Raw genomic sequence first — 12,982 nt, forward strand, 5'->3', positions numbered from 1 at the left:
ATTTGAATTTTATGTTTGTAACTTATGTATGTTTGGCAGTAGCCTATGGCTTTTGTTGTGTGCCTGATAAAATCTGCTTTGGATATGGATAAGTGCAACTGTAAATAAAAATATTAAATGAAACTATGGAAATCTGAATGGTTTTCTTTTTGATGCTGTCATAAGAGCGTCTGGGAAGTCAAGATGAAACAAAAAAAGTTCGTTAAGTTTGAATAAAAAAGCAAATGAAACATTAATTTCTCTTCAGGTTTTTGGGCTTTATTTGACCTCGAATGCTTACGTTTTTTTCTTGTGCCTGTCAAACATCAGAGAGCACTTCCCTCTGGCTTTGCCCCGTGTCTGCGTTCATATCTCTCCTGGCGACCTCGCTTCTTATCAAGTCCTTTTTCTGGGCACAGCCGTGGCCATGTAAGGGGCTGCGCTGCCCACCGTGGGCTATTATAGGAGGGCAGCAGATAAGATGGGCCGTACATAAACCCACCCCAGCATCACGCCTCTGCTGGGATTCCATAGGAGCACAGGGAGATGGTGAGTGAGTCGATTTTCACATATGCAGCCAGTGAATTCATTAATTTTCCCACTTTGTCATATGTAGATCGTTTTGATTTAATATGCTTTCAAATATTTGTAAATTGATTCTTTCAAAACTGAGTGTTTTGAATTATTTCAGGCAAGTAAGAAGGCTTCAAATAAGAGGCAGAGAGGAGCACAGAAGTCCTGCTCCAATGTTTTCTCCATGTTCGAGCAGTCCCAGATCCAGGAGTTCAAAGAGGTAAATTATGTCTTATCTATGCAGTGTTTTAACATTTAGCTTTGGAATTCAAAATCCAGAATTCATTAATAATGGTTATTATGATTCCAGTGACTGGGGTGTTTCTTTCTTTGGTGTGAAGACAGAAGTGTGAGAAAGTAAAAGAAAAAAAAGAGAGAGAGAGAAATATATAAAGATTTCCCTAAAGATCATACTTGTGCTCTGCAGACAACATTTTTGGATACATCATCAATAACAAGATGATATACAGTTAAAATGCAAACTGCAAAATCCTGTGAAAAACCCTTCCCCAACTAAAGACATTATTTTGATTTTAATTCTAGCATATTACATATGCAACTCTGTTAATGTGACTTAGAGTTATTGGCAGAAACAATGTGTGTGTCGTTTCTTTTCCCAGTTCAGCTTGTGACGGTCTTGTTGCTGTTTTCAGGCTTTTGGCTGCATCGACCAGGACAGAGACGGCGTCATCAAAAAACAGGATCTCAGAGAGACGTACGGTCAACTGGGTGAGTTTTCTCTGTCCAGGAAATATTTTAACATTTAGGACTTTTGATCAAGGTTTTATATTAGTCTCTGTGTGTGTAACAGGAAAGCTGAATGTCAAAGATGAGGAGTTGGATGAGATGTTGAATGAGGGGAAAGGTCCCATCAACTTCACCGTCTTCCTCACCCTGTTTGGAGAGAAACTTAACGGTGAGGGCTTTACACAAATAAATCCAACAATTCATGTAAAAACATAACCTCTACTTGAATTCTTTTTCATGCTATTGCTATATTTTTCCTCCCCTCCAGGTACGGATCCTGAAGACACCATCCTCGCTGCCTTCAAGCTGTTTGACCCCAATGGAACGGGCTTTGTTAATAAAGAAGAGTAAGACCATTTCTTTTGCAAGCCTGTATGTCCTGTAACAACAGGAACATTCCAGCCTCTAATTCGTCCTGTGCTGCTCATGCAGGTTTAAACGGTTACTAATGAACCAGGCCGATAAATTCACAGCAGAAGAGGTTTGTGTTTTTCATTCATAATGTGACAAGACCATCACATTTTCCATTCCGAAGAGAATGTTGTGACTCTGCTCTCCTCCAGGTGGACCAGGCCTTCGCTCTGGCTCCCATCGACCCTGCTGGCAACATCGACTACAAGTCACTCTGCTACATCATCACACACGGAGACGAGAAGGAAGAATCCTAACCAGGATGGTTTAATGTTTAATACGTTTAGAGATTACTGGAAAATAATCGGCTTATCTGATTGGGGCGACCATAAATTGCAGTCAATGGAGCAATTGTGTCTGTAAATGACTGAGAATAAAACGTTTGATCTTCAGAGGAGTCTTTAGTAATACAAATATTAATTTTGCAATGTAAAAGTCACGAGAATAAAGATTTCATTGCTGAGGTTGCGAAAGAAAACCAACAAATGCTTTCCTTCTTTCTTTTCTGAATGTTTCTAAAAATGAATTCCTGGAGTCTCAGGAACCATCACAGGAACTTTTCATGTTTCAACCACTGAAACCAGGGTCCAGGTTTAGTTCAAGCATTTTTAGCCACATTACGATCAAAGGTACACGGCATTTTGAATTGACCTTGACTTGTTCCATTAAAGGTGTTCTCGCCCATTTACGATGCAATAAAGTGCCAGTTCGGCCAGCGACATGTCGTCTGACCAGCTCAGTGACAGTTTCATTTAGATGGATCGACTGCTGTTTAGAATCCTGAAGCAGAAGAGGGATCATGATCACTCATGTCTGTCATGGTGTTGTTGCATTTAATATATTACTTTCACCTAAATCACTCAAATTGGGAGGAGGTCATCCCCCGCTCCCGAAAATGATAGAAGTGAATGAAAGGTATATATATATATATATATATATATATATATATATATATATATATATATATATATATATAGGTATATATAGTGTATGTTTCCAGACCTCTAACACTCAGAGGCCTCGCTGCTTCTCCCTTCTTTTGGGGCGCCGTTGTCAAGGACACAACAACAAAACACCCCCATAAACCCCAGCAGCACATTTTCCAGCTCACACAGCAAACAGCCAGCAGACCACAGGGAGGGAGTGTGTTAGAAATACAGTAAGGAAAGCTCTTCCTCTTCCCAGCACTCACTGCAGCGGCTTTCCGTCCAGATGACTGAGAGGTTCCCTTTAACTCCTCACACCTGCGGTTCAGAGGACAGAGATGCCGATTGCATCCGGAGCGGCAGGCAGGGTGGATGTGGGGGTAGATTCAAGCTTGACGTGGACGCCGGATGGGATGAAGAGGAGGACCAAACCTGCCAACAGACACTGTGACTCCTATCTGCAAAGGTGAGGCCTGGAATCAAGACGACATCAGCCCGAATCTAAAATTCTAAAATTTTCCAAGAATCTTCAGGCAAATATCTAATGAAAACATTTTCCTGTGTTATGACAACAAAGTGAATGAAAGAACTACTTGTGAAATCTACACAATGAGAGACTAGTATTTCGTATACAAATGTCAATTCTACTATTTAGAAGAAAGTATAGTGGACTGGATGTTTTTACATATACCTTTCTTCTTCCAATGGACACTTGCAGATAGAAACATGAGTGTGTGAGACACTTCTTCAAATGTTCACAATTAACAGCAGAATTGAGAAAAGTGAACAGAGAGACAGGGTTTACTTTAAAGACTTGAGAGATTTCTGTACTGTTCCTAAATGCACCACAAACTTGGACTGTAAGTGAAAGAAAAGCTAGAAACAGCTGCAGAGGAGAAACTGATTTTCAAACACTTTCACGGCTGTTATCAAAATTATATTGATTTTATTCTTTCAAAGATTTACATTTGAATATAGACAGTTTTTCCTCACTAACTTGAGGTAAATGTCCACCATTGAACATGAAATCCAAAGAAGTTGAAAAGTAGCTCATATTTAGAGTAGTTGTTGAGAAAGATGTTTTGTACTTTGACTTGGACCTTTTCTTTAACACATTTATTTTAAAATGTGTTAAATGTATGTTAAATGTATTTTTAAATTTCCAGTGCTCTTTCCTTGCATGCTGTTAACCAGAACATAATGTTAGTGTGGCTGGTATATAAATAAAACTTCACATTAGAGGATACTGTAGCAATGAATATCAGCATGCTAAGACAGTTTTACTGTGATTTTATTTCATGTAGAGTCACAGTCAAGTGTCTGGTTTTTACTTCTGTTGACGGCAGATATGCAGAACCGATCTGAGAGAGAAAACTCAGAGCTGGCCTCTTTAAAAGCAGCACCTCTGGATCCAGACAGACGAAAGCCTTCATGATTTGTTACAGCGCAGCTTTATTGGCCTTCATTGCTAAGAGAGACAAGCAGCTCAATTCAAGCATGCCTGGACTGAATCAACAGACCTGCTGTTTATCTGAACTGTACAGATGGGGATGCAGATGGCGGGCATGTATACGACTCATAAATATTATCAACCAAAACATTTGATTTTCCAAACTGGGCCATTAAGAAAAAACAAACAAAAAAAAAAAGATATGGGAAGTAACATTTTAAAGAAAGTAGTGACATTTTGACTGTAAATCTATACAATCCACCTTACCTTAAAGTATAAACTATAAATAAGATAGAATCTGTTGATTACTTGTAGTTACATTTTTCTCATGTGATTGTCTTTGTAGATATCAGGAACTGAAACAGAGACAGAACAAAGCTCACCTGTGGCCGGTAAGTCATACCATCATTTATTGGCTCATAAATGGCTGGGTTAGAGGTTATCAGAAACATTTGGGTCACGTGATTCAATAATCTTGCTCTGACACAGGCGAGGCAGGGCGTCAAGGATCCCGGCGGTCACGTGCACCACGGTGAGAATGCACATTTTGAGCGCCGCACTCACAATTACCCTGAAAACACTTTAATATGTGCTTCAAGGAGCCGAGGAGGAAAACCCGCAGCACGTTGAAGATCACACTGCAGGAGCATCGTCCAGTGAAGAGAAGTCCAAAAAGTCTGTGCTGTGTGTGCTCCTGTGAAGTCCTCACATTATGAATTGGACACAGTGTCATCTACCAGCTAGCTGTCTGATGAAAAATAAACACATGTATTCATGCTTCCACACTTTGAAACTACTGCTCTGGATGAAATGTGAACAAATGATGAATGAACCAGTTTCCATAGGAATATCCAAATATTTACAAAATAGACAATTATTCAACTTGCAAACTGAATTTATATATATGTAAAAAAAAAAAAAGAAAAACACTGAATGTCTGACTATAATGAATCATAGTTGTTTAACCAGTAGTTTTCTGGAATCACACATTTGATCCAGGGTATTTTCCAGCATTGTTGTTAAACTACAACAGATAGTTTAAGCAGCAGGTAAAACAGTTTTCCCTTATTTCAAAGATGTTCTTCTCTCATATTGCACTGGTCATTTGCCAACAGCTGAGACTCTGTCGTTGGATGTACCTCTGCTTCCAGCGTTTAAGTCCACACAGAAGTACAGAATGATTTCAAACAACTGAGAAAATACTGAAATGTCCACGAATAACCTCAGAGAACAAACAGCAGGAGCTCTGTCCGTTATGTTGAGAGGGTCAGTCGCTGTTGCTGCTCTCGTCTCCCACCACCATGCTGCTGTACTTCTTCTGCTGCTGCTCTTTGAACGACTCCTTCACCTTGGCTCTCTTCAGTGCGCCATCCCTGCAGGAAGAGGCGTTATCAGAGAGGGGCCGATCCCCGAACCTCACTGCATGGTCAACGCATTTTCATGGCCGATTTATAGGCGACACACTTCTATGTTTTTCTTTGTAAATTCCACATCTAAAAAGAAGTGAGGTTCAAACTTACCACTGTAGATCAACCAGCCCTCCCTGGCGAGCGATGGCCGACTTCACTCTGTTAGCAAACTGTACAGCATCTTCCCCTTCCTGTCATTTTTCAATAAAAGATAAAATCAGTCTACTTAAATGTGATACATGCCATGAGTTGTAAAAATCATTTCCACATTTGTCACATTACAACCAGAAATGTAAAATGCATTTAATGTTTTGGATCAATACAATGCAACACATGATTTCTACAAAGAAAAAGTGTGATCATGAGCATCTCACTTTAGCACACCACTCTTTACAATGTTTTATTAAAGGGTACAGCGCAGTTTTAAATATTAAATTATCAATTATTCACACCCACACACGTTTGTACCTTTGCCTGATGGGTAGCAAGAGCTATTTTTGCAAGATCGCAGTCGCTCCTATTTTCCTGTGCAGGGCACTGAAGGCACAGAAATATGAGTGATTCGGGTACGAATCGCTTTGAGCTTGACATAATGCGCGCTCCCGCTGGCCTGGTAATCCTAAATTTCGATTTGTCCGCCATTACTCCGCCAGACGCTTAGCAGCAACAACTGAGCAGTACTGAGGATGGAGCTTCCAGAAAGTAAGGAAAGACCGGCTTCTAGCACTGCCACAACTCCAGCACAGACCCCACAAGGCAAAAGAAACTTACATTTTACTCGAGCGCTGCTAAAAGAGCGAGGAAGGAGTTCCCCTCTTCTGTGCACGTACATGGGCGCATGCCACAGACACGAGCTTTTCACTAAGCTACAGTTACGCCTAAGGCCTGCAGGGGTCGGTGTTTCGCATAAAACGAGCAAACTGCGCTGTGCTCCTTTAAGCAAAATATTTGTAAAACCAATCATGTATCATTTTACTTCAACTTCACAATCACGCGGCACATTGTGTTGGTCTAGAGCATGAAGTCTCAAAGAAATTCATTTACATTTGTGGTGAAAATGTGGAAAACTTGTATGGCTGTATGAACACTTATGTAAGTCACTGTATATTTTTTCATGTAGACATTTGTCACTTCACATCAACTTCTCCCAAACTTATTGGTCTCATGCCAAAGGGGGAATTCTGCACAATGTCAATTTCAGCTTACATTTTCAAAACCTAAGCTGCAATAAATACTTCTCATGTGCATCTAAAGTTCTTGTTCAAAAGGTTTACTATTATTATTATTGGCTCATGGATCTAGAGAGCCCAGTTAATATGTTCATCCTCTGATCACGACACATTAGGTGAGAACTGCAGAGACTGAAGGAGCCTGAGAGGTCAAAGATAATCCAAGGTTTAGTTTGGTTCCTTGAAGGCAACATATTTCTGATTTGGGCCCTGGGTAGAAAACGTGATGAATCATGTTAGGCGCATTGAGACTGCTGGAGCAGTGAAATGAGGCATTTATCATTTATGTTAAAGCAGGGTGCCGTTTAAAAGAGGGCAGAGGGATTGTTCCCTCCGTTGGGCCAGATAGGCTTTCATTGATTAAGTCGTATTAAATCTTTCACACCTTTCCACTTCATTTTTATTCTTAATCATTTTAGCTTTTAGGCCATAAAAATTAAATTACAAAATCTTTAAATATTGCAGTATTTTATGACCAAAATATTCTGTTATTATTATTAATGTTTACATTTTTGTTATGAATGGTAAAATATGATACCATAATTTTTAAAATGAGTAAAACCGCTTCTGTAATAAAAATATAAAATGTAAAGGAACATTTATCTCTAAATCTAAATTAAAATTTGTTTTAAACTCAACTTTTATGAAACAGATTTCTTCACAAATTGCACCTTGGGATTTTAGTGAGTGAATATATCATGACCACAGTGTCTGCATGTCTGGGCTTTACATGGCTTGATGCACGTCTCTCACACACCCGCTGATGCATGGCCGGCAGGTACCAGACGTTGCAGACGAGGGCCCAGCTGGTCATCATCATCAGCAGGTAGTTCACCATGCTGTACTTGGAACTGTTCCAGAAGGCGTCTCCAAATTTTGGGTCATACTAAGAAAAGTTCAAAAACACCCACAGATATAAATTGAGGCCCGGGCGTTCGTCAGAAAGACAGACTGAGCCGGACTAAAAGTACCTTAATGGCTACTGGATATATTGTGGCTCCAATCTCAAAGCTTCCCTTTTTAAACATCATGACAGACGTGTTGTTGATGCAGGTTCCTGCAGAGACCAGACGTCAGGAAATTAAACACTTCTTCCAAACCCATAGAACACATTTGTCACATTGTGCTCATTTGTCACAGCACTGAAGCCACAGCACCACAGGATTTAAAATAACACTGACTGAGGCTTCTCTTTGATGATTCAAAGGCTAACATCACACTGGTGTGGATAAAGTTCACTTGGTTACACTCACCCTCAGGAAATATCAAAATGGGAAGCTTTGTTTTGTCATTCACATGATCCTTCAACCTGGAAGAAACACAATGGGAAATGAAAACCATCTCCTCTCTGCAGACGCATGCAGTGAGTCTGTAAAGGGTTTTGATGCACGTTTGCAATGGCACATCAAACATCTGGAAGGAGCAGAGACAATAAGAGCCTGGAATCCGAACTGTCTGAGTCACAGCTCAGTAGCAAGTTCTCCACGGTCCACATCTTCTCTTGTTTGGATAAGTTCAGTGTGAACAGTGTTTACTGCCAGAAAAATGCCAACTTTTCTTAGAAAACAAAATCCCCCAGAAAGAAAATACGAGACAGAAAAAAAAAAAAAAGAAAAGAAAAACCGTGACAAGCCTTTGAAGAAACGTGCTGGAGGTTGGCGAGTGCGACAAACCTTTGGGTCACTAGATGGCGATCTTTCATTTCTGCTCTCTCAAACCAAACATGAGGACAGGACCTCACCATGGCTCTCTGAACAATTCCCATCAGGCCCCCATGAACCTGACCTACCTGGGAGGGGAGAGGGGGGTAAAAAACACAAAAACATGTTAAAAACTTCACACATAAAAGCTGACTTTTGCTACTAAGTGCCGTTTGTGTGCATCATACCATAGCATAGCAGGTGTCATTGCAGAGGATCACTATGTCGATAGGGGAGGTGTGATTCGCAACACAGATTCCTCCTTTTTTAGGGATGTTTTCTCTGGTTGTACAGTGAAGACATGAAGCCAGAATCAGGATACAAAGACCTTTTCTTTTTTAACATTGTAATGGAAATAAAGGAGATGGCTCACGTACCTGTTATGATACCGAATAGTAGCAGAGAGTCCTCGAGCACAGATTCTGTAGCACATCACATGGACCCACTCACTGAGCCACGGCTTTATCCTGAAGACAGACGTTCATGAGCACAGTGATGCACAGCAGGGGAGAGACCCATTGTGAGCATTTCGAGACAAGTAGCATACCTCCAGTTTGGAAGTAATCCGACAGCTGATGTTCCTACGACTAACCAGCTCAGGCCGATGCAGGCGAGGGTGATCCTGGACAGAGAGAGAGACAGAATAACTTCATTTATTGTCAACCAGCGAGTCAGAAATAGACTCCGCGGCATGGGAAGAGCAAAAATGGGTGTTTGGTTCTGAGCCTTCACATAATAACCGATTTCACATGTGATAATTAGGCGAAACATGCGCTCATGTATGTTTTACAAACATTTTCATTAAGTCTTTTTGTTTCTTGTTTAAAATTGAATTCAAGTTGATTACTATAATTATCACATTATCCCAGAGTTTTACAGTCTTATAAATGTATTCAGTATATGTAGTAGCTGGGCCAGTTCATGTACAAAACATTACACAGAAATAAAGGGTCATCAGGCATGAGTTAATGTGTGTCTTCACAACCAACTTCCAACATGAAAATGTGCAAATAAATTGACACTAATCTCTGAAAATGCATTCTTGGGTAAAGTAACATCGTCTCGGTGGAAGATTTCTGTAAACTTTGACTGAACCACGAGCAGCCTTCAATGTTGCAGTTGTGGAAAAGAGTTCAAGTATTTCTGCTTTCTTGTAATTTATCACTCTGGACAGAGAAGCTCACATAAATCACAAGAGATGTGAAAATTATTCAAGATAATATCTTGATTTCCAACATTCTACATTTGATTTCTAGGCAGAACCACTAAAAATCCACCCACAGATGTTTGACTCAACCTTTGTTTTTGGTTATTTTTTTTTTTTTTTTAATTTCTGTTCTACACTGCAGCCTTTCTGTCACCAAATCAAAGGGACTGACTTTTTTTAATGCCGTCAGCTGGTTCTAGTCAATGTTTGTGTACCTGAGCGGAGCGAGGATACAGTATCTCACAAAGATACCGAGACCGTAGACCAGCGTGAGCCTCAGGCTGATGTACTGGAAATCATTGTTGGTGCGGGTCAGTAAGTTCCAGGAGACCAGCTCCTCAGAGCTGAACCGCTGGGTCACCTGGATTCAAACGCAAGAACAATGCAAATACAACAAAATCAACACATCAGCAAAGGCAGAAGCTTTGAAGTCTGAAGGCAAAATAATTATGAACAAATTTGCATATCAAATAATTGTGTTATTGATAAGTGAAAATGCACCTCATCTTCTATAATGCTTTCAATTCCCCGTCGAGTGAAATAGAAACAGTCGCTTAGAGTAAAATCACCTCCATCCGGCGGCTTGGGGCGACTGCGTCTCAGTTCCTCTAACTCTTTCTCCATCGAGCCGTCTTCCCTTTGAATGAGACCTGACACACATATACACACACACAGGCAACACACAACAGCCACATTTGTCAAATGTATTGGCACAAGCTTAATTTGGTTTTCTCTCTCACTATACAAGTATGCATGAAAGCAGGTGCTGATCAAAGCTCAGATGATGTGTGACATTTAGACACTAAATGCTCGAAAACACTATTTAAAGGAACATCCCATCTAAAACACCTTTAAAAGGTGAGTTTGGCTGAAGGGTCAATGACATTGAACTGAATTCCCAAAGATTTAGACCTGTGAAAACTCAGTGTCTGAATCACTTGACACAGTTTTTAATCTGTTAGGACTATCAGATAATGGACCCCAGATTAAATCTGGGTCAGTCTTTTCTGGATCAAGTCTTCATGTTCTCTAGGTTCTCCCCACAGTCCAGTTAAGACTGACGATATTAAATAGTCTATACGATATATAGACTATTTCTCTGAATTCAACTCACGCAATAAAGTTTTCAGAAACCTCTGCATGTTATGAATCACTCTAAGCTCTTCAAGTGCCATTTCTTATAATACAGTCACAGCCAAAATACTAAACAAATCCTAAAAAAGCCATTAAAAACCTCTAAATGATTGGTTCCAGAAAAACATGTAAGTCATTTTGAGTAGTGGCTCATTTTGGTGGTATATTATCAAAAGGTCTGTTTCAAAATAAAGCTGCTAAACTGAAATAAAGCATTAACCAAAGAATGTAGAAGAGTTGAAAGCAATGACAGTAATGGGACACTCAGCAGCGTGATGACTGAGGAAAACAAACCTGTGATACTCCAGATACAAGCTCACGTTCCCAGACTCAAGGCCACCCCTGTTCAATCATTAGTTCAAACGGTGAATTAAATTTATTGTAGGTGTAAATGAGAGCGTGTGTCTCTGTTTTCCCTGAGATGACCGATGACTGAATGAGCATCAATCCTGCCTTTTCCCATAGTTCACTTGGAACGACTCCAGAGCTTTATGATAAATAGACAGGTGATCTGTAGCATTATTGCCACACAACTCATCTTGGACTCCACTTTATCTGATAGCTCAGCAGTCAAAGTCCAAAACTGGGGAAGTGTCACACTGAGCATTCAACATTCATACAAACTTTCACAACAATGTTTTTCTTATCTGTGCACATTTAGGAGTGGGGCACTGTCACACCTTGGACTATAAGAACATCTTGCTGATAAAGCTATCATGATCGAATGCTACAGTCAGGGAGACAACCCAGTGACAGATAAAGCCTGAAGTAAATATGTTGTTGTGAGACGGGGCACACCTCCTTGAGCAGTTTCACATTGTTGCCGATCACGAATGTTCCCAAGCTAAGTGAGTGACAGTGCCATATGGAGACTGCTCAGAGCAGAAAAACAAGTCCTGCGTTTTAAAATAACGCTTTTAACCAGCTGCGTCGGGAGACTATAAACCTGCCAGCAAGTGAGACGCATGCAAAATGAAATGCTTCACAAGGAAATTAGTTGCCATTGCAAATGGAAGCAACATTGCAACACACATGCCCTGACTTGTAACAAAGTACATTAAGAAATCTATTGCAGCTACAATGACTATGTCACCGAACTCCATGTTTCACAAGACAGGATATGACATTTTATATCTGTCATCTATCAAAAACCTGCATTTTCCCACTCACCACTAGAGTCTGTGTGTTTCAGGGTTTGTTCTGTAGCTTTTGCTTTTTGCATCTTCATTGTGGCCCACTGTAGGAAGAACGCAGATGATCATCACGACACAGTAATGGCTGGGAATCTCAATATCTGCGCGAATTGAACTATTAACAATACAAAAGTGACAGTACCTCTAAGGTTTTCATCAGGATGTTCATGTAGGCCTCAGAGATGCCTAGTGAGAACCCAAACATGGCTGGGACCATGATGAAAATGACAATGAGGTACAGCCAGATCCTCAGGGCCCAGAGGGCAGTGACCCAGAAGTCCTCCATCTCCACCTTCTTCCCTGAGGGCGACAGAAGCAGGCTGGTGGCTCCAATCTAGTGTCAGAGCTGTGGGAAAGAGTCAGCAGGACTTTAAATATTTTCCAACTTCACTACAAATCAGTGTATCCAGAGAAATGGTTTAGGGCAAAAATACAAAGTGTATATAAAGTTAAAAGACGGACGGAAATCAGCAGTAAAATTTGAAAACAGCACGCAACAACACGCTCGCGACCGTCACACGTGTATTCCTGCTCATATAAACAACAGCATTGCTTCTCTACAGTTGAACAACAGCAGTTTGTAACAGGCTGCACTTATTTTTTTCAGTTTTCCAAAATAACCAGCGGCATTTGCTCAGGTTTTCCTGCCTGCTCCACTCACCTGTCAAACCTCAGTCCATGTCCTCAGACTGAGAGCAGCTCACCGTGTGCGGACTCGCCCACTTCACACTGGAACAAAGTTCAAGGGGCGGAGACCAACAGCGACCCTTGGTGGTCGCAGAGGGCATTGCACACAGGCAGACGCTCATGCGTTTCCTGAAAAGTTCAAGAAACAGTCATAAAACGAGAAGAAAAAACTAGAGTTTTCCCTTTCCAAAGTCGCTTATTCTTGAAAATTAAATTAAATACGATGCACTCTTTTGTATTTTGTCAAAGGAAAAACCCTATGTCGCTTTAAAACCGATACATTGTTGCCAACTGCTCAGTTTTTAGAAAAATTCTAAATGATGCATCTAATTTGCAT

General features: G+C 40.5%; 2 protein-coding genes across 3 annotated transcripts; one reads left to right on the forward strand and one right to left on the reverse strand.

Moving 5' to 3' along the window:
- Positions 1-667: 667 nt before the first annotated feature.
- myl7 (myosin, light chain 7, regulatory) lies at positions 668-2,125 on the forward strand. Its single transcript, XM_030104662.1, has 6 exons — positions 668-772; positions 1,206-1,281; positions 1,364-1,468; positions 1,568-1,646; positions 1,732-1,780; positions 1,863-2,125. The coding sequence occupies exons 1-6, from the start codon at positions 737-739 to the stop codon at positions 1,965-1,967; spliced, it is 450 nt and encodes a 149-aa protein (XP_029960522.1). The 5' UTR covers positions 668-736; the 3' UTR covers positions 1,968-2,125.
- A 1,847-nt stretch (positions 2,126-3,972) lies between these two features.
- Positions 3,973-12,681, reverse strand: agpat9l (1-acylglycerol-3-phosphate O-acyltransferase 9, like). Of its 2 annotated transcripts, XM_030105503.1 has the most exons (14): positions 12,620-12,681; positions 12,101-12,304; positions 11,936-12,002; positions 10,133-10,281; positions 9,847-9,992; positions 8,972-9,046; positions 8,802-8,891; positions 8,613-8,706; positions 8,398-8,513; positions 7,978-8,033; positions 7,696-7,781; positions 7,482-7,610; positions 5,607-5,686; positions 3,979-5,459 (listed from the first exon to the last, which is right to left on the reverse strand). In XM_030105503.1, exons 2-14 carry the CDS (start codon positions 12,242-12,244, stop codon positions 5,354-5,356), a joined length of 1,338 nt encoding a protein of 445 aa, XP_029961363.1. In that variant the 5' UTR covers positions 12,245-12,304; positions 12,620-12,681; the 3' UTR covers positions 3,979-5,353. The 2 variants fall into 2 exon arrangements, with proteins under 2 accessions (XP_029961364.1, XP_029961363.1); XM_030105504.1 differs by lacking the exons at positions 12,101-12,304; positions 12,620-12,681 and having other exon boundaries at positions 3,973-5,459; positions 10,201-10,281; positions 11,936-11,995.
- Between the last annotated feature and the right edge of the window lie 301 nt (positions 12,682-12,982).

The sequence above is a fragment of the Salarias fasciatus genome, chromosome 12, assembly GCF_902148845.1.
Source record: "Salarias fasciatus chromosome 12, fSalaFa1.1, whole genome shotgun sequence".
In the NCBI taxonomy this organism is placed as follows: Eukaryota; Metazoa; Chordata; class Actinopteri; order Blenniiformes; family Blenniidae; genus Salarias; species Salarias fasciatus.